Here is a 22,239-nt window from a genome sequence, read left to right as displayed (position 1 = left end):
AGAAAATAGGCACATTATAAACAGTATTGTGAGGAAATTCTTTGCACCATTCAACATTAGCAAAGCATCTATCAAGGCGTTCATAAACATGAATCAAAGTAAAACACTTGTTACACTGGAATTGGCCTTAAATCCCATATCCTTGGCCTCGCCGTCATCGAGCGTATTTGCATGCATCAGCCGTCCAGGGTTAACAATCTGCTAGCGGGAGATGCATCCACATGTCACTAGTAGAAAAGGGGGCAAAGGTACAGGCCGGGTCAGCCCATTAGTCCCGGTTCAGTCCAGAACCGGGATCAATGGGAGCATTGGACCCGGTTCGTGAGCCCAGGGGGCCGGCCGGGCCACGTGGGCCATTAGTCCCGGTTCGTTTGGACCTTTTGGTCCCGGTTGGTGGGACGAACCTGGACCAATGGGCCTCGCTCCTGGCCCACCACCATTGTTCCCGGTTGGTGGCTTGAACCGGGACCAAAGGCTCCCCTTTAGTCCCGGTTCATGCCACCAACCGGGACCAATGAGGTGCCTATACCCCCTCGCGTAAGAGCAGAGCACACTGCTCTGCTTTTTCTGGCCGAGGGGAAGAGGGCTTGGTGGTGCTCTAGCTCACCTCCTATGCACACAAGGTGTTCGATGGAATGCCCGAGCCACACTACTTAAGCTTTCTCCTCTCCAAGCTCGGCCTCCAAGCTCCATTTTCCTCAATATTTTTCTAGGTTTAGCGGTCCGTCACGTCCCGTCCCCGTCTTCACCGCCGTCGATCACCCGCGTCGAGCTCATCGCCGGCACCACCGTGGTGAGCCTCTTGTTCTTATATTCTTTCTGAAAGGAAAAAAATATTCTTACTTGTATGTTTACATAGATACTTGTATTATTTTCTTACTTCTATTATTGCATCTTATATAGTGCGATGGTTTTGGTATCCGCCCCCGTCGGCCCTTGTCCTATCTACGATTCGGATGTGGTATATATATTATCTTTATTACTATTGGTTCATTTATTGTTTAGGAAAATTATGCCGACCAACGTGACATAGATTTTATTTATCTAGGATGTATGTGAACCGGAAATTCCAACCGACCCTATTGTCGAGAGGTTAAATTTAGTTGAAGAAGAAAACAATTTCTTGAAGGAAAAAATAAAAAAAATTGAGGAGGAGAAGATGATATTGGAGTTGCATGTTGCGGATGTCATCGATGATCACAAGATCAAGATGGATGCAATGCGCTTGAAGATTAGAAAGATTAGAAAATATGCCATTCATACCGAGGCTTGGTATCATTATGCCGTTGGATCAATTGTTACCTTGGTTGCGATTATGATCGCATTTGTTTTCGCATTGAAATGTTTTACATAGTTTCAATGTATGGTTTAATTAATTAGATGCTCTGGAGAGCTATATGTTGTTAGATGAGAATTATGTATGTACTTTGGTTTTAATGTGATGATGAACTTCTATTAATTTGGACACTTAATTATATATAATGCACGCAGATAAACCGGCAATGGATGTACGGTGACAGACACACCTCCGAGTACATTAAGGGCGTGCATGAGTTTCTCGATGCGGTTGAGGCAAACAAGCAGAATGGTTTTATGTGTTGTCCATGCACTGAATGTGGGAATACGATGTCTTACTCTAACCGGAAAATCCTTCACTCCCACCTGCTTTACAAGGGTTTCATGCCACACTATAATGTTTGGACGAGGCACGGAGAAATAGGGGTTATGATGGAAGACGGCGAAGAAGAAGAGTACGATGACAACTATGTGCCCCCTGAATACGGTGATGCTGCAACGGGGGAGCTGGTGAAGATCAAGAGGAACCAGACGATGTGCCCAATGATGCTGCAACGGGTGAAGCTGCTGAAGATCAAGAGGAACCAGACGATGTGCCCGATGATGATGATCTTCGCCGGGTCATTGTCGATGCAAGGACGCAATGCGAAAGTCAAAAGGAGAAGCTGAAGTTCGATCGCATGTTAGAGGATCACAAAAAAGGGTTGTACCCCAATTGCGAAGATGGCAACACAAAGCTCGGTACTGTACTGGAATTGCTGCAGTGGAAGGCAGAAAATGCTGTGCCTGATAAAGGATTCGATTAAAAAGAGACACCAGAATTTAAGGGCAGATATGAGAAGATCAGAGATCACTGGCCCGCATTTGTGGCCCACAAGACATCGGAAAAGAGTAAGAAGATGTCGGCGACAAACAAGCAAAATGCTGCGAAGAAGAAGCATCACCATCACACGGGGTCAGGTGACTACCTTGTAGCCCGGCCTAAGTGGGCCAAGGCTGAGAACGATCTGGTTGATAAAGGGATCGAACCAGAGACAATTAACTGGCCAGACCGTTGCCGGACTTGGTTCTTCGGGGCTGGCGGAACCTTGGAACCTGTATCAGGGAAGTGCATTTGGACGGACGAGCAATTGGAAATACCAGTCAGGAGGCTTCAGCACTATATCGAAGCAGCGCAGCAAGGGACGTTTGTTCCAGACAGAGAGAACGACGAGCTCACAATGGACCTCGGGAATCCTGAGCACCCTGGACGGACACGAGGCACGCCAGGCTCCATTCCGTGGAAGGCTGGGTTTCCGGACGCAGGCGGTTACAAATGCCATGAGAGTAGGAAGAAAATGGAGCAGACCCAACTACAGGCGATGCACGCTAGGGTACAAGCGATAGAGGAACGAGAAGCAAATCGCTAGGGTACAAGCGATAGAGGAACGAGAAGGCGATGCACGCTAGGGTACAGGCGATGCACGCTAGGGTACAAGCGATAGAGGAACGAGAAGCAAATCGCAGCAAACGAACTGCCGAAGCTTCCCCCGAAGCTACTCCGCCATCTCAGTGGAGAAGCAGCGTGGCTTCCACCGAGCTGCTTCAGCCGGAGCATGTCTTGATGCTCCTGCCAGCTATCCCGTGGATGCTATCACGGAGTCTCAAAATTGCCACCTTATGACGCAATGGATTAATATGAAGGTCAAGGCGGCTGTTGGCTCTGTTTTTCCTACTGAAACCGACGCAACTTTTCACTGCCGGCCGATTCCAGAAGGATATGCTAGGGTGATGGTGGATGAAATAACGGAGGGATTTGAGGACCTCCAGCTTGACCATCCTACCGGTGAAGGGGAGAATCGGCTGGGTTCTGCTCTGAAGACTCCATGCCTATGGCGGAAGGAGCTCATCAACCTTCCGAACTGGACGCCTCCGCCTCCTCCTCCTCCTCCGGCGAGTCAGGGCACTTCGCCTACTCCGCCGCCTCCTCCTCCGGCGAGTGACGATCGGGGCACTCGGCCGGCTCCTTCTCCGGCGCGTGACGACACTCTGCCTCCTTCTCCGCCTATGTCGACGTGCCCGAGCAGCCAGCCCCCTCCTTCTCCGCCTCGTCAGCAAGGGCGGAAGAGACCCGTCACCGCTCCAGCTGCTCCGGCGCGTCGTAGTCCTTCTCCTCCGCCTCGTAAGCAAGTAAAGAAGACAGCTGCTCCGTCTGCTCTGCCGGCGTCTAGCAGTACAGCCAGAAGTGGGAGGACATACAGATTCGGTCCTTCTCTGAAGACTCCAGAGAAGTTACCATACGAGATGAACCCGGAGGAGAACGCGAAGATTGCGCGAAACGAAGTGAAGGACTGGTTTCAAGCGTTGAAAGCACAGAGACATCCACCTCTGGAGGAGAAGGTAGATCCGGTGAAAGCAAAGCGCACTCTGGCTGCCCTGACAAAATTAACCACCCAAGTCTTCGGCGAAAGGCAACTATGAGCGCATTATTGGAAAGGCATTTGCCGAAGCGGAGCGGTCGGGAAGTACTGTTAGTGATAAAAGGATGAAAGAACGACGAGCTGGGAAACAAATTGCCCAGCTCGGCGAACAAGCGAAGCAATCGTGCCCCCCGCTCAAGGTGCCTAGCGAAATCGTCGCTAATGATCCGAGGATGGTGCCCGGTTATAGCAATCTTGAAGATTACCTACTCGACGATGTACATTATGATTTCTTGGAGGTGCAGATACAAAGATACGAGTATGGGAAGCCTCTCGTCAAAGATGAAAGATCTCTATCAATGATGATGCAAAGATTGCATGATTGGTACTTGAAAATCTACAGAGAGTCTGGGGGGAGGAATACTTTGTATGTGAGAGTTAAAAAGGAGCATGACCACGTTGGAATTGAACTGTTGCATGTTCCATTTGAGGAGTTCTTTCAGTTTTTCAATCAATTGGCCCTCGATAAAGCAACGGTCACCTGCTACTGTCTGTAAATAGTACTACTTCTGTCATTTAGTCTCTCTATATAGCTCAGCTCTTTCATTGCATGTATTTATAATTATCCTCACTATATTATGCAGATTGAAGATCGTCAAATTGAAGAAAAGACAAGTCGGTGATATTGGGTTCATTAACACAAATCTCATAGATGCATCTGAGGTTAAATTTCATGCCGCAGATACCGAGGCCAACTGGCTACGATCGTTGGTAATAAATGAAAACAAAGATATAATACTCTTTCCTTACAACTTCAAGTGAGTGTTACTGTCTTGTGCATATTCGGTTTCCCTTATATATTAGTCAAGGTTATAGTAATGTAATTGATGAGTTATGCATGCGTGCGCAGGTTTCACTATATTCTCCTAGAGATTAAGCTTGAGCAGGGAGTAGTAACTGTCTTGGACTCTAAACGAAAAGATCCCCAGGAGTATGCGTACATGACTCAAATGCTCGAGAAGTAAGTTAAATCGATCATTATTCACCATATCAGCAACTTTGTTCATTTCTGATATCAAGTAATTGTTTTCTTTGTCTGGCAGGGTTTGGAGAAAATTCACCAAAAAAGCTCCGGGATTGCCGAAGAAGCTGGAATTTAGACACCCGAACGTAAGTACTATAGTAGCATGTTCCGTGCATCTCCTAATGATTCAAGCGCTAGTTTCATCAATACCATTTGACATTCTTGCTTATCAGTTTGATTGACCTCTATTTCTTGTAAAGTGGTTGTGGCAGAAACAAGGGAATGATTTCTGTGGATACTACGTTTGCGAGTCCATCCGCCACACGACCTGTGAGCGGGGCTACTCTGACGAACAATATGAAGTGCGTAAATAACAATATTCACAATTTTATTTTACTACCATCATTTGTGTTGAGTTTCATTCATATATGTATTGACCCCCTTCTTTAAATTAGATGTTTCGGATGCGGGATGAACTCCTAGCACCAAATCGCATGCGAGCAATTCAAGAGGAATTGGCGGCATTCGTTCTTGACCACGTGATCGCTGAAGACGGAGAATACTATGTGGACCATGCGTCCGTATGATAGGAGATTATATTTGTAAGAGATAATTATTGTATATATGTAGCCGGTAGTGTCGGATAGATATACGAGAACTTATTGTTCGACCAATCTCTCGGAGAAGGAGAGGTGGTCGATATCACTTCTCTCTGTATGCATATATGTTCATGACGATCTTCTGTTTTCTTCGTTTGCTTACTAGCTAGCTAGCGTGTCTAGTCCTCTCTATACGTATATATAGTACGTAGCGTCGACCAAGCACGAACATAAGAGAGGACACTTCTCTCTATTAATTAGCTACCTAACACAATATATGAAACGCCTAAATTAACCCTCCAAAACCCCGAACCCCCCCTTTTAAAAAAAACAAAACCCCAGCCACAGAAATACTGACGTGTGGATGTCTATTGGTCCCGGTTGATGCCACCAACCGGGATTAAAGGCCCTCCTGTCTGGGCTCCGCGCACAGGCCATGTGAAGGCCCATCTGTCCCGGTTCTGGACTGAACCGGAAGTCCGGGACTAAAGGGACAGGGCATTAGTAACGACCCTTTAGTCCCGGTTCAGGAACCGGGACAAAAGGCCCTTACAAACCGGAACAATAGGCCTGTTTTCTACTAACGTGTTTCTTCAACCTCAAGGCCAAAGATCACCGGCGAAAGAATTTTGTCCACTCCCTCAGGAATGTTGTCGGCGTTGCTATCTCACAGCAGGACGAGGGCCAAGTGATTGACGAGTGACGACCACTTCTGCGAGGTCCTTGGCACCCCCTCCGCAGCGACCCATTCCTTTGATTAGGTTGCGCTTTGGCTTGACGATGCATGATCTTGACGATCCGGAGGAGACCTTCTCCTTGGAGGAGCTCACCGCGGCCGTCAACGCTGCTCCGGTTAACAAGGCGCTGGGGCTTGATGTATTAAATTAGTCCCACCTCTCTACCTTACACTCAATCTATTCAATTTATATATGTTTTAAAGTTTTCTAGATATCAGAAGCCATCTCGTTAATCATAGCAAATTATGATGAAGAAAATAGAGGCTAATTAACCGCATAAACGGGACGTGACAGAGAAACAAGAAAGGAAAGATAAAGCCTAATGTGTCCCCTATTTAAACGCGGCGTGACATAGAAAATGAGAAGGAAACAGAGACTAATTAGGGCATGTACAATGGTGCTATCTTAGGAGTGCCATGTAGGATAAATGATGAGATGGAGGAGAGAGAACTCATAAGAAAAGGCTTGTCTTCTCTTATTTAAGATAAGACAAGAGATGATCTCTTAGCATAATTTGTCTCACCATGTTCTAATGAATTACTAGTTATTGAAGATAAGGCTAAGATATAACCCATTGTAGACATACTTTTTTATCATCTTTAAAATACATGCAAAACTTAAGATAAGACTGTCCTATCAACCATTGTACATGCCCTTATATCTTGGTGGGCTGCAATTAGACGCGATGTGAAAGAGAAATTTCGGAGAAGAGAGCAACTAGTGATACCAACAGCTCTCATGTTGGATTAAAAAAAATTCTTCTCATGACTTACAACATTGATCGATTGCCATACTGTTGATTTTGTGTTTAAACTTGTGTGTATTTAAATTTCCAAACTTTTGTTTTCCTTTGTCGAAACTGGTTATGTCGTTCACATAAAGTTGTGTTCGAGGTGAAATGGTGGACGCTGCAAATGTAAGAATGCGTACATTTCAACATATGCATGAAGTGAAATACATGAATGTCGGGTGCTGAATTCTACTAGCTCAGAGTAAGTTTTGGAACTTGAATTCTCACAAAAGCAACATTCAACTCAGTTCTAACTTGACAGGCAGCCTTAGCAAGCGACGTACTGATGAAGTGATGAGCGTGAGGAAGGACAAGTGTCAAAACAAAAGGCATGCTGGCCTTGGTTCGCACGTCAGGTCGGCCGCTCTCGACCTCTTGGCAGAGCGACGGTCGCCGGAGTCCGGCTCATGTGCTCCTGCGTGGCTGCGTCTCGACGGCGGTGGGTCGTGGTGCGCGTCGACGTCAGCGCCGGTGCTCCTGCGTCTCGGCGGCGGTGGGGGAGCGGGGAACAGAGGGTGTTCCACTTCCACGACGTCTGGGTTGACGAGTGCCGCAAGGAGATCCATGTCCTCTTCCATGGGCGGTGCTAGGGCGCCGGGCAACAGAGGGTGTTCCACTTCCACGACGTATGGGTTGACGAGCGCCGCCAGGAGATCCATGTCCTCTTCCATGGGCGGTGCCAGGGCGCCGGGCAAAAACCAGGCCAGGAACAGTAGTACCAGGGAGCAGAAAGCGCCGATCCCATTCTGCGTCTGCATCCATAGTAAATCCAGCGAGTTCATGCATGTTAAGCACCAGCAGCAGCAAAGGTAGCTAGATAACGAAAGAATGTGCTTTGGCAAAACTGAATGTTATAATGTGCAGCAGCAGTAGAGCTACGAAGGTATGAAGTCCAAGGAAGGAAGGAAGAAATTTCGCACCGCCATGTATAAGTCCTCATGCTGTGGTGCCGGCTTCGTGACGCCCCGTATACACCACGCGAAGCAGTGTACGATGGAGAAGGCAGACATGCCCCAGGGCGGAAGCGTGTCTTGGTCCTGCAATGCAATGCAACAAAGGAACCGTGCAGGTTCAGGTTCAGGTTCATCATTTTCAGAGTATACACTTTGTTCAGTTGAGTTAGTTGAAACTTGAAAGCTGAGAGATGGATGACGCTCGATCAGATGGTACCAGGAACCAGTAGGTCAGCGGCGGCGCGGCGGCGGACACCGAGCCCGCGATGGTGCAGAGAAACTTGAAGGTGCCTAGATCGACGGACCCGACGGAGAGCAAGAGGGCCACGTAGATCCCGGCGGTCGCCATCGGCCTGATAGCACGGCGTCGCTCCTCACCGGTGCACAGGAAGAGGAAAGTGACGAGGTACACCGCCTGGAACGCGGCGCCCCAGGCGTTGACAGACACCGGCTCGACCGTGTCGTCGATGACTTTGACGCCGTACGCGAGCCAGGCCAAGCTGCCCGTGAGCGCGGCGATGATGGGTTCCGGGCGCCGGCCACCCCCGCCCAGCGCGCGGTGGCGCCACGAGATGCATGTCGCCCAACTGCAACATGTACAAAGCGCGCATGAATGAAAGTCGGAAATGATCCATCGAGAAAATGAATGCTTCCTTGCTTGCTTCATTCGATTCGATTAGATGGTTCCACTTCCATAATGATCGATCGATCGATAATGCACTCCTTGAACTTCTGCTGAGTACTTACAGTGAAAAGAGGGGGCTGATCCAGGCCGTTCCCCAGCAAAAGACATCCAGGTGGCTAGCGTCTGCCCATCCCTTGGCCATCCTCTCTGCCCATCCCTGCGCCATCTGTGGAAGTAATCAGTAGTAACTTTTAATAATGTGATTGATGTTAGAGAAGAGCAGCACAAGACAAGAGCTGCGGCTTCACTGATTACTTGGGGGCGATTGCATAGTCTGAAAGATGAAGACAGTAAGTAAATTCAAAGTGCAGCTTCATTGATCGATTTTGCCAGCAGAAGATGAATCAATGTAAGTAATCAGTGAAAGTAACCAGGGGATGCAAACATATATACATATATGAATCCAAGGATTATTTACTAAGTAACTCAAGACGAGCAAAACCTTGATTACGTCTACGTCTGACTTGGGAGCAAGTGCAGCAAGCAAAGCAAATGAATCCGTTCCGAATTATTTACTCAAAAAACAAAATGAATCCACTCTCTGTTGGTTAGTAGAGTATCTCATCCGGGTGCAGAAGCTAGCAGGCATGCATTCAAATTCCTCCGGGTGCTCACATATTAAACCCCAAGAAACAAAATTAGCAGGCAGGTATCCAATCCAGCAGCAGCCTCAGCAAAAATTTAGTAACCACATATAAATTTAACCCACCCAAGGTCCATGAACAAATAAATTTCACCGTAGAGATTTTTTAGAAAAAGGAATCTCACCGTGCCTTAAGATGGCCCTCCCGCAGTAAACAAATCTCTACTCCTAATGGACGAGTTGGTTGAATAGTCCCACCACTTTCGTCTGGGTTTTTTTCGTCTGGTTTTTTTTCGTCTGGTTTTTTCGTCCCCTCCCCCACCCCTTTTCTACGGGTTTATTTTCGTCTCCATTCTTTTCTTGTAAACCAACACTTTCCTAAGATACAAAAAATCACAGGTCTAACTTTCCTAACTTACCTAAATCAACTTATTCCTCCCATCAATGCAATTTACTTTAGGAAATAAAATAACGAATTTTAAGGAAACAAATAACGGAATTTTACCCATGATCTATTTAAACCAAATTTATATGCCAATAAGATCAATTTTCGGTAACTTTTATATGGAAAGGAATAATTCATGATCAATCTTTAATCAAGCATAAAAAAATTGGGTAGTATTTGGTAACTTTTATATGGAAATGAATAAATCACGATCAATCTTTGATCAATCATAAATCATTACTATTATATGAGAATGGGTCATTTGATTCCTCTCTCGAAAAAGAAAAAAACAGTACGCCGCCAACTCCTCTCTCGATCCTATCCTCCTTGATATTTTTGCTAGGTTGTGGCTATGGGATGGCGCCGCCGCCGCCGCCATCACGGGACCACAGTTCCATGCCTCCGCCGTCCAACGTCTTGCCCCTTCCCGTTCTAGGGCTTCCACAAGTCAACATCGCACCTCCTTCCCACCAGAGAACATGTAGCAGTAGGAGCAGAGAGGAATCGGGGGCAAGGTTCGCCGGAAGCACCTCGCTGGGACAATCCCCATGGCGACCAGGCGCATAACCAGCACGCGGCAGTCGCTCCACGGCCAGCCAACAGAGGTGAGTCGCCTGTCCGCCCATCAACATAATCTCTCTTTCTCGCCGCGCTGCATGGGAAACGACCGCTCTAGGGATTCTCGATTCGGTCCTGGCTGCGTCGTTAGGTTTCTCACGGCTTTGTTTCAGTTGAGTTCTGATGTTCATAGTCTAATTCGTCAAGACCAAATTTTCATTAATAATGTTTCCAACCAGGACAGTCTGATGCGAGAGAGTTTCTTGCCCGATTCGTGTGTCAACTAGCAATTCCTTGATCTTTACTCATGTTTCTCGTTCGTGATGTCCAGGTGCCGCAGGCCCGACAGGGAAGGAGAAGAACGCCGGCGCCAGCGCTGGCCTCCCCTGTGTGAGAGGAAACAGACGGGTGCTCGGGGACATCGGCGACGTTCTCCACGTGAACGTCCTCGACGGGTAAGAAAATCAGCGCAAGGATCGAATAATGTTCTGTTTTTTTGTTCTTCCGTTCTTTGGACTGAACTGAATCTTGTCTTGTTCACTGCAACAGCAAGATCCAACTGCCGACGGGGATCAATCACCCAATCACCAGGAGCTTCGGCGCCAACCTCTTGAAGAAGGCTCAGGCCGATCCATCTAAGGTATGAACAACACCCCCTTTTCCGCTCATACAGGCTTTCGAAAGCAATTTCCTATAGATGACATCAACATTTTGATCCTGCACTTGCAGATGACATCAACATTTTGATCCTACACTTGCAGGAGTTCTTGGGTTCTTCTTAATTTACCATTGCTGGAGGAACTAGACCAACACTCTAGGTAGTATCGCTAATAGAGTGGTGTGTTAAGTGGATGAGCAGGATAGGTAGATAACTTACTTTGCAAGCAAAATTCTAGGTGTGAATGCACTGTTTTGTTGGGGTTTCAGCATTCAACGTTTTCATATTACCATACACTAGTAAGAATGCACGTGCAACGCACGTATAATTATCTCATTCCAAATTCTCATGATATAAATATCATTGTAATTTAAATGGCCCTGCAAATAATTATTACATTCTGATTATCATCAGAATTTCCTAAGCATCTATGTCACAACATGATAATATCATAAGAATTTCGAACTGCATACACACCTGGTAAAATAAAAACAGCTAAACAAGAAATAATAACAAGATTACAATCTTATGGAAACACCATGATTTCAGTTTACACACTTGCCAAAGCAGATAGTGGAAGCATAGTACTGTATGTAAGCAAGCACATCAATTATCATAAGTTAGAACAATGAGTAAACCAGAGGAAGGGGTACACCATCAAGGATGGGTGAACTCTTTGTAGCAGCAGCAGCAGCAGCAGCTGTTTAGTAGCCACTGCAAGAGTTCAAACTGTCAACATGCAGTACCTCGGAGTGTCAAAATTGCAAGTGAACATGCAAAGTCTGATTAATCATCATGATATAAAATTCATCAAGAGTATAAGATGTATATTTTCTTCCGAGACATCCTTAAGAGGTAGAGAAAAGCGGAAAATTATAGCTGTACAATAGCTGCAACAGGCACACCAAGGTTTCTAAACTCTTCAATTTGGAAAATGGAAAATTAATGCCTGCAGACAACGGTTTTATTTAGATCAAAAGAAAAGAAAAATGAAACTACAAACTGGAAAGGAAGAAAGTCATCCTGCCATTCAGTTGACACAGGACTATAAATACACAGACAACAAGCTACTATATTTTGCGCATCAGCAACACCATATGCTAGATACTACTCGTGGCTTAACGATGAGTTGAAATGATAAATTAGCTTCCGCTAGTTCCTTCTGTAACTCACTGCCATGGATGCGTTTTATTTGCATTACACAATAGCGTGCAAATAGAGTCGAGATTAGGTACAACAATTATGTGACATGCAAGACATATAAATGATCTTCAACAGTGCATAAAGATAGAAGAGTACAGTAACACTGAAGTCACACTTCTGCATAAGTGTAATTCAAATAAAAAGTCACATACAGTACAAAATCAATGAAGTCATATACTTCTGCATAAGTATTTCAAATAGAAGGGCGTTCAGAGAATGTGGTGCTCGGAGTTTGGGTCTTCCTTCGGTTCCAAGTTCCTGCAATATAACTAAATTTTCTGAATTTGCAGACAATTCAAGAATGGGGAAATATTTTTCAATGGATCGATGAGCAAAAAATCATTAAAGGAGCTAAACATGAGCTTAACCAGATTCTGCGAATAAATGCATCACACTACACAGATAAAAGGCAATCTCAGAACAGGTTAACAAATGCATGAGCATCTAATTAAATGAGAATAGCTGAACACCGTGGATGACAAAATTTAATTGCCCAATGTCCGAAGGTAAGGATACAGAGCGAATATGATCCAATAAAAGTCCTTAAATTAGCCTAGAAGAAGAGAGAAGCTCTGAGTAATTAAGTATGTCACTAAAAAGAGAACTGAAAATGTTCAATGTAAACTTTACTTGAATTAAAGGCAAACTTAAGCAAGAGAGAGAAGATGGCATAGATTCATATAAGCATCTACTAAATGCACATAGAAAAGGAGATATTCTGCAACTAACCATAAAAAATTTACGTGCAACATGTACTGACAAAGTTACGATTTAATGTAGAATTATTCATCGAAGGAAAATAGATTGATGCTCATTGGCGCCTTCAACTGTCACTGAAGAACCGCACAAAAAGTAAATGTTTTCTAACCCAATAATGAAATTTCGTATCGATAGGGAAACATAACTAAAAATAGAGTAGCACAAAAACCTCAATTGAACTTGTGAGAATTATGGGCTTCCATGTGCGCCCGCCCACCCCCCCCCCCCCCCCCCCATCCCATGGCAGCAGCGACTTCCACGTGCGCCCGTGTCCCCTGCGGAGGTGGCGGCTAGCGCGTCCGGATGGCGGCGGCAGATTTGACTCCCACATCCCCAGAGGCGGTGGCGGTGGTTCCCCGATGGTTCCTTCACATTTTCACATCTACTAATAGCCTTCGCCTTGGCAAAAGTGAGGAAACCAGGTACCTATGTCAAAATATGGCAAATGCCCATTAGTAACATGGTCAAGTAAAGAAAATTTAAGCTAGGAACCTTCTACCACTCATTACTTATCACATTGCATGTCATCATAGAATGTTTTCGCTTTCCAGAAAAGGCTGCTTGGCAGGAGGACTATTACGTCATACCACATTTGCTAACTAATATTTTATCGAGAAGTGCAAGCTAAATATTTCATACAAGCTGATTCTCTCCTAGAAGCTCGGCAAGAGTGTCATTTTGTAAATCATAATCCCTTCACGTCAGCAAGTACATGAAGAACTAACATAAATGAACCATGCTTCATCTATAGAGGAAAAATGGATAAATCACACAAGGGAAAGCGTAGCATCAGACACTCGATCTGGACCTGACCGTTCTAATTTCTAACCACAATTATAAGCACCCCAACCACTGTAATATTTGATATTTGTCGAATTGCAGTTTCTTACTACTCAATGTCCCCCAATTTGCTTGAAACTAAATTATTGCCTCCCATAGTGTAACAAGACATCACCAAATACACAAACCGGAGACTGGAATCACCAGCTACCACATGCATCCAATCCAGGGGTGCATGGTATGGCTTGGGGAGATGAGAGGGTGAATGAATTCTTACTCTACATCAGATGAGATGTAGAGGACCTCGAGCGGGGATGCCACTGGGAGCCAATTTTGGGCGTCGGCGCACAGGAGCACAATTGGGCGATGAGCCTCAACAGCAGCATCACCCTGAGAAGCGGCGGCTGCTGCTGCGCCCTGCGTCCTTGCCAGATGGGGTGGCTCCCGTGTCGTAGGAAGCGGCGATCGGTGCGGTACCCTCGGTGGTTCACGAATCATCGGCAGTCCCGCGGCGTCCCCTGAAGGTGTGGGAGGTGGCGGCCCTCCGGTGGCTCAGCCGACGACGGGAACGAAGCAGGAACGTGGGGCGGATCGCACTGGGCAGGGAAACGTCTGGTGGGCGGCGGGGGAGAAAGCGAGAGGCATAGTCTTCGGCTCCTCGTCGCCATGCCGAGTGGAGGCCGGTGGTGGTGATTTTTCTTGGGAGATATGGATCGTGATCCAAAAGGTTGAGGTGATGGACGTGTCAATCTGTGCAAATACCCGATTAGTTTCCTAATAAAACGCGGTCGTGATTAGTTTCCTAATAAGAAGCGATGGTGATTATAGTTTCCTAATTGATTGGGCATGGATTTACCCTCTACGGTGAAGCACGGTCAGTCAATATAAATTGTTAAGTGCACACAGAGGATGGATTAAATTAAGGCTAGCCATTAGATTGAGTTTAGGGGTTCTAATCATGCGGTGATAGTGATTCCGTGTACGTTTTATGGAGTGCACGTAAGAAAGTTCTTGTTTGATTGTTTAATAGTAGTGGAGATTATGTACGTAGATATATATCTCAATACCATTCATTCCTTGACTCTAATGGCGGGGTTAGTGTGTTTCCTCTGCGACCAATGCAAGGACTGTGCTGGCCATACTTCTTAGATATCTCACTACTAATGCAATGCATCTACTCGAGGCAGGGTTGGCACTGTTGCCTTGAGGATGTCTGATTGGAGAACACCATCATCCTCTCCTTGGTCTCTGATGTCTTGGTAGAGTGGTGGATCACGAGCAGGGTCCTCATTTCAAAGAAGCGGTGAGGTTTTGATTCTCTGGTCATGTTAACCGGCTGGAGCCTTTATTATTTGCCAACACTAATATGTGACCACTCAAATCTTATCTGATATGCTTCTTTGGAAGCTGGCCAGAGGAACCGGAGTTGCTGCATGTGGGAGTAGTTCCATTTGTATCTAGGAGTGATGTATTATTGGTGTTCCTATTATTACGACAGCTCTCTTGTAACATTACTTGCTTTCTCCTTCTATAATAAATATTGTAAGCAATTTGCGTGCTCTAAAAAACAAGGTCGGGTTAGTACTCACCTCGTCCTATAAGAGGCTATTGTGTATGCACATGGTTGACTTGGCAGCAGAGACTCATTAATTCAGTATCAATGTTAACTGTGCCTCTGCTTATTTTGAACACTCTGCTTTTGAGTTGCATATAGTTTATGTTCGTCAATTAGTTGACAACCTCACACCTTAACATAGCTGAGAATTATTATTGTGCGTATAACTGGACAGAAAATTAATTGATGCAGACTTGAAGATGGTGAAGAAGTTGGTTGGAAAGAGCAAAAAAGAAGCAGGCTGGACTTAAGGTCGACAACTTGATGTGCATGAGGAGTAGGCATAGGCGAGCATGGCTGCACAGAGCAGTGACATTAGCCGGTGACCGGCCAGCACGGCCTCGACGAGGATGCTCCACCCCATGCTTGCCATTGTTCTGCACCACCAAGGTTTTGTTTTTTCCCCTTCTCTTTCCTTCCTCCAATCTTCAGTCGAGCTGGATGAACAGAAACAAACTATCTCTTCTATTTGTAGATGAAGAAGTTATCTGGCTTACCAGCCGCCTGAGCACCCAGATCTTCGCGCCCGACTATTGAAGAAGCCTTGGGCTGATTAAGCTATCTCAAACAAGGTACATACATCCCCGTTGGCCAAGGTTCACAGATTTTTAAATTAAATATATGCTGAAAACTCACCATTATATATGTGGTTATCATCTGAAATTAAATATGCAGCTGTGACCTACTCCCTCCGTCCCAAAATAAGTGTCTCAACTTTAGTACAACTTTATAATGAAGTTAGTAAAAAGTTGAGACACGTATTTCGGGACTGAGAGAGTAGATAATATTCAGACTATTTCTCACTATTGTCCAAAATTTGTTTGAGAGAAGTAGTCCAAATTTTGTTTGAGAGAACAGAAAGCTTATAGTCATCACGAGAAAACAGTTGTCGTGGATGTTGATGCTCGAGCTGATAGGAGAAAAATAGTTGCTTTTATCAGAGGCTACGACATACCTGGGCAAGCTTCAAACTTTACTATCCAAACTTTGTTGTAAGTGTCTGACTCCTTTGTCGTGTACTTGTGTATTTTTGCAGCTTCTCATGTAACAGCTATTGGAGTCTATTTTTTTACAGGAGTAGGAAACTTATGTTATGTTTGGTTCTTAATCACTACAATGAGATCATAATAGACAGGAAGAATAGTTACATCTTCTCCTATGCTTAGTGTTAATTTGAATTGTTGTTCTGAAATTTTTATTTAGGGAAACTGAAAGTAATTATCCTTGTCCTCCATTTGCAGTCAGATGATGCCCGCGGCCCTAGGGAACCATGGTATGACTTGCATTCAGAAATTGATGATCCAACAGCTTATGATGTTCTACAGAATTTTCAGGAGCATTGGTTGAAGGCATCGAAACGCCATGCCAAATATCCTCTGAATATTCTCGAGATGAACCCATGAACCAGATTTGGAAACATTTATGGATCAATAAATCTTAATATTTGATCCACTATTAGCTAATAATTGTTATAGCTTATGATCTTATCGAGTTTAGGGTCGCTTATTATCTTATAGCTAAAGACACAAGCTGTTGAAAAATATCGTGGAAGTAAGTACTTTTCTCCCTCTCCACTTTCGTCGGTGACAAGTTCAGTTTTTTTTGTATTGATGGATCAAGTCGTGTTGGTTTAACTTCATAGTATAAGGAACTTGCAGTTATTTTTTGTTCATTATCTTATAAGCTACATAAAATAGCAGTATTATCTTGAAGCTGGTGATGGATTAGTGGCCCCAGGTATTCCTGGTAGTGCAAACATATATTCATTTTTGTGAACTGAAAATGGGGGATATAGTATGTGTGATGAGTGGGATGGGAAAGGTTCAATAAGGCCTTGTACAATGGGAGGTGCTTAGGAGAGGTGCTTAGAGAAATAAACCAGGATTTCCTTAAGCACCGGTGCTTATTTGTACAGGGTAGACGCTTAACTAAGCGTCTCTTCTATAGAAATAGGCACCGGTGCTTCAGAAAAACCCGGTTTATTTTTCTAAGAACCTCCCTAAGCATCTTCCATTGTACAAGGCCTAAGGAGACATGAGTAGATTGGTTATCTGTACCATATCAACATAATGTACTTTTAGTTTTCAAATTCTGATGTGAGCGTACGACTGACCCCTGTCATATTGGGTATAAAGAATTTTCCTTTTTCATCATGCCTCCTTGTACATGTTCTTTTGTGAGATTAAGAAAGAAAAAGCAAAATGGTTCAATTGCATAGGATGCATAAATACAACATTTTGCAACTGAATTAGTTCAGTGTTGTTTTTCCGTAAGAATAAACACAATATTTTGTAGGTTATGTTAGCTGGAATCTGGACTGCATGCTTAGAAATTGCAAAATTTTAAAAATTAGATTAAACAAATATAGTTGAATCATACTTCATATTACTCAGTGAAACGGAGGCACGGTGGATTCACTTGGCAAACTCTGAGCTGGTGTTAGAGTGAACACTCTCAGGGCGGGGAGGTGGTCGGACATCACTAATGCCGCCACGGCCAACGGACGAAGAATAGAGTTCCTTTCTGCTTTCCCGTGCATGGATGAATGATTGGAGGAGGAGAAGGTGAGCTTGCTTGGAGAAGTATACATGATGAGAGCTATATGTTTGAATAATGGTATACTATATGTTTTATTGTCCTGTGGCCAATTTGAATTGCACACATATCACCCGTTGAGGGGAAAGGAAAAAAAATAACACACATGATCGGCTTTCCTGCTCGCCTTCTTCTTTTCTCTTCTCTGGCGGTACCATCTCTCCCATCACCAGTCCTCCCGGCATCTCCAATGCGGCAAGAGATGAAGATGGATGTGCCGACGCGCGTCGACCACCACAAAATAGTCCCGGTTGATCTTGCTACATACAAGAGCCCCCGAACTTCGGGTGTTTTCGCGCTCACGCATGAGCTTCATGGTGACGTCGCCAAGCAAGAGAACTAGAGGAGATCGATGAACGAATCGATGCACATTTCCCAATTAGAATATTTATTTAATTATCCTGTTTTTTGTTGTTTCGTGGCAACACATGGGAATTCAGTTAGGTTGATTAAGATCTATTTTTGTCTTACGCCTTTTTATTAGGTTGATTATGATCCTTTTTTGTCCTACCTGTTGCAATAGGCATTGGAGTGGGATTTGGGTAGCATTGTGTTTTTCTAAGGAAGGCCATCATGGCTCTCTTGCATTATTTATGAGATTACATCGAAGAAAGGGGTTCATCGACCCAGTACGATGTTTTCTTATAATTAAAACAAAATACAGCTAACTATCGGATCATATGATTTACTTCACTTTGAGAGTGCTTTAATTTTCCCTCCTCATTTAATTGTCAAAACTTAAGCATGTTAAAGAATCACAATGGTTAATGGGAAGGTGGGATATGCGAGAGGCACTTTAGCACTTGTTGTAATGTGCTTGTGGTATTTCTCGCCTTCTACCCATAGTAACACATGAACATTTCTTTATTAAAAAAAAGACATGAACATTTCTTTGTCATAGTAGACGCATGGTGAAAGTGAGGTAGGTTTTGAAGGAGAGGGCTCCAACGAGAAATGTCCCTGTGGTGGGAAACCGAGCCGGAAGAGAATGGTCCTGTAGGAAAAGAAAAGGGTGAGTCGTGGGTTGGTTTCCTTTTGTGTTGGGCCCGCGTGTTGGAGACAACATGTCGGATAGTCCGGACAACCACATTTCTCTCACACATATGGTTTGGATTTGGAGGATCCCAAACAAACGGTTCAATTTTGGCGAGCCCGCTGGGCATCTGTACACGTCCGGACGTACGAGAGAAAAATGAACTTCGACCTTGAAAACGACCTTAATCATTTATTTATTTACTTATATGCATTGTATCCCGTAGCAATGCACAGACATTTTATTAGTGATAATAAAATCCGTGCCCCAACAAACAAAACTAGTAGCAGCATGGACAAATAAATCCGCGGATCGACGGAGGAACACGTACGGACCCTGGTACACAGCGTACACGAGAGATCGGTGGAGTTGGCCGGCCTGATTCGCTCGTCCTACGCGATACATCCATTTCTACAATAAGTAATTCAAGAACTAAAATTCGTACCTTCCAAATGAATGCATGCAGGTCGTTCCTGTGCTTCCCAAGCCCCTCAAGCCAACCAGGGGCCGGACTTTACTTACGCAACAAGTACTTGTGCCAACTAATGCAGTTCACTTGATTATTAATCAATCCATCATTAAAGGAAGGAAGGGAGCCCACCTAGTCGCGTGGCGAGAGGGATCCGGCTTGCCTGCTCTCTTCCCATGTTCCCATCCGTGCTCCCAGTCCATCCTACGACTGTCTTTTTCTCTTTTTTCTTTCTAATCTAATTACCCCCCCCCCCCCCCCTAATTTAAAGAGGATGGGCCGGGCCTTATTTTGTTCCAATCAAACCATGCCACGTATGCGGGAGCACGGATGGACGCACGCCGGGGGAGCAGGCAAGTCTCGTCCGTGGTGAGAGGAGGGGACACCATGGGATTTGGTGGGCCCAGACGACCACTACCTCACTTGAAAATTTCCTCTTCTCAAAGGAAAAAACATTAAAGAAGACCCCACTTCTATTTTTAGCAGCGGAAGGAATTTGGTTTCAACTCGAATATGAAAAGCGAATGTATTAGTGGCCCAAGCCCAAATAAAACCTTTGAGAGAGAGAATGCGGAGGTGCTCCTCCTCTATCACCTCTCCCACTCCCTCACAACACCACCGACTTGCTCCCTCTCGCCTCCGCCTACGACAACCTTGGAAAGGGGCCTTCTCGCGCATCCACCCTCAGTATTCTTTGCGACCAGCTTTTTCACGTTGCATGCTTCAACAACATCATCTGGTCGGAAAAGTAGGCGATTAAGTGGGTCCGATTCTAACTTTGTACAATTAAATAAATACAGTTCTATTGCCTTACACCGTTTTTGGCATTCATAAATCATAATTTGTTATCTAAAGACTTATGGATGTCATGGGTTTGTAAGACTTGTTGAATGTGGCTGATATGAATCCAACCCAACAACTAGCCCATTTTGTTGTCATCACATGTTGTATGTGTGTTTTATGTTGTCCCAACTGAACTTGCTTGCTACTGATGGATATAAGGGCGAAATACCAGTTCTCTTACAAGCGTGTTGCTTGAGTGTTTCTTTTTATTGATATTATGCTTATGGTGTTTCCAGGAAATATGCACTTGTAATATCCACTTCACTTTACAAGCACTACTACTTAACTACAATATAGACGGTCATCATGCTAGCAGTGATGCTATGTATATCACTGTCACGACAGTCAAGTTTGATCATTTTCTTTCATTCAACTGCACTACACCATGACACTCAAAGTAGTGTCAAACAATTTGTTGAGATAGGCCACATAGAGCGACATACTTAATGTCGGTAAAAAAAATTGACGAGAAAAAGCAGTTGCCGACTATACTGCCATCGGCAAAGGTCTTTATCAAAATATAAATATAATTTGACTGGCACTATGATAGGATAGGTGTGATCTACACCGCCAGACTTTCTACACCGACATAAGTTTCTATGCCTATGGTTCATATGACATTGTTCTATAAGCACAGATAGTTCGACGTCCAATATTTCTATCGAAACACTGCTCGGGGTTTGACATTTTAGCACAAATCCAGACGCACCATATATATTATCTTGAAATTAAACTCAAAATATGCAATTCATGTTCAGTTTGTAATACATATATCAAAAATAGCAATCTTAGCTACAACCATTAAGCAAATGCAAAAGTCAACATACAAGTCGTGTCATGTTACAAAATATGATGGTCAAGTTCCTATGCTACCAAGCGTGTTCAATCACTCGGAATATTATGGAAGAGGCCAAGTCTTCAATCACCAAGCTGACAACAACTTCCATATGAACAAAATGTGTAAACCATATTATGAACAAAAGCGGCCACCATATAACATCTAAATTAGATCAACTTGTAGACTTGCTACTTCCTGACATTTGTCCCTGCAAAGGAACTCATGTGTTTCAGCAATTTCAGACCAAATAATTTGATCATTTTTCTGAGTTGCCATTGCGTCCAAAGATCTATAAAAAAAATAGTATAGAAGTTGTATTGCAACGTACTGGCTTGCTCAACAAACACTTGCGTCCTCTTGAATTATGCATCTCTCTCACATTGTAAAAGCAACCATCAATATTAGAAGTACTAGTTCCAATAGGATCAAAACATGTGCCATATTTGTTTGTAGAAGACCATTTGAACATACACATGCAAGTCTCGTGAACAAATTCAACCAAGCAAGGAGGCATCTTTTTTTTGACGATTTTTATGAAGTGGTTTTGTTTTCAGCATACATCAATTGCTCTATGAACCACTATCTGACGAAGAAGAGCATTCTTTGCAAGTATGCCACACAACATTGCCAAGATAAATAAACATGTCAAATATAAGTATGTCTTTTTCGACTAAAAGTTCTTAAACATACATAAAACCGATAATCTCATAAGCGATTGTAATTGTGCAAATAGTTTGTATACGAAATATATCCTTATCAGATATTTGCATTTAAAGTTCATCAACCAAATCATATAATCATGCTTATGGCAGCAACCTTCGGTTGAGCTACTAGCAACTGCACACTATTGGTCATTTGCATTGGCGCGGACACGAAATGGACCTGTGCGTGCAACTCGAGCCCTGGATCCACCGTCTCCAGTTGATGCCGTCGACGAGGAAAAACAGACCCGCTTGTGTTCGAGTAATGCTACACGTACAAACAAGTTACAAGGTTTTACAAAGAGGGTTAATTTGATTGGTCAATAGGTGAGGAGGCGGCCCACCTCCTCTGGAAATTTGAAAATTATGGGAGGAGGGGCAAGTTTGTGATTGGTTAGTAGATGGAAAAAACACTAATCAGCATGTAATTGCGTGTAATTCTTTGTATATTTAACATTATTGCTTGTGTTCTTCCCAATTTCGACTTGCACAAATTTGAAATCCAACCCACTTTTCCTGCGCTGAAAAGGGCTGGGATCGCCGGACCCTTGACCCGCTTTGACTAGGTCCCTCGCTCAAGACGGTTACGCGAGTGACGTGACGTGACCTGACGCCGTGCTCCGCTTTGCTCTCTCCCCTGCCATCACCGCGGCCGGCTACGCTTTATAGCCAGCCC

General features: G+C 44.3%; 1 protein-coding gene across 1 annotated transcript; it reads right to left on the bottom strand.

The window, feature by feature from the left end:
* Window positions 1-7,162: 7,162 nt before the first annotated feature.
* On the bottom strand, window positions 7,163-8,649 carry LOC147967947 (uncharacterized). Its single transcript, XM_087523326.1, has 4 exons — window positions 8,546-8,649; window positions 8,016-8,385; window positions 7,766-7,882; window positions 7,163-7,597 (listed from the first exon to the last, which is right to left on the bottom strand). Exons 1-4 carry the CDS (start codon window positions 8,647-8,649, stop codon window positions 7,163-7,165), a joined length of 1,026 nt encoding a protein of 341 aa, XP_087379452.1.
* Between the last annotated feature and the right edge of the window lie 13,590 nt (window positions 8,650-22,239).

The sequence above is a fragment of the Triticum urartu genome, chromosome 5A, assembly GCF_056163025.1.
Source record: "Triticum urartu cultivar PI428250 chromosome 5A, HENAU_Tu73, whole genome shotgun sequence".
Classification (NCBI taxonomy): domain Eukaryota; kingdom Viridiplantae; phylum Streptophyta; class Magnoliopsida; order Poales; family Poaceae; genus Triticum; species Triticum urartu.
Note: the sequence above shows the minus strand (reverse complement) of the source record. Positions and strands in the feature narration are given on the sequence as shown.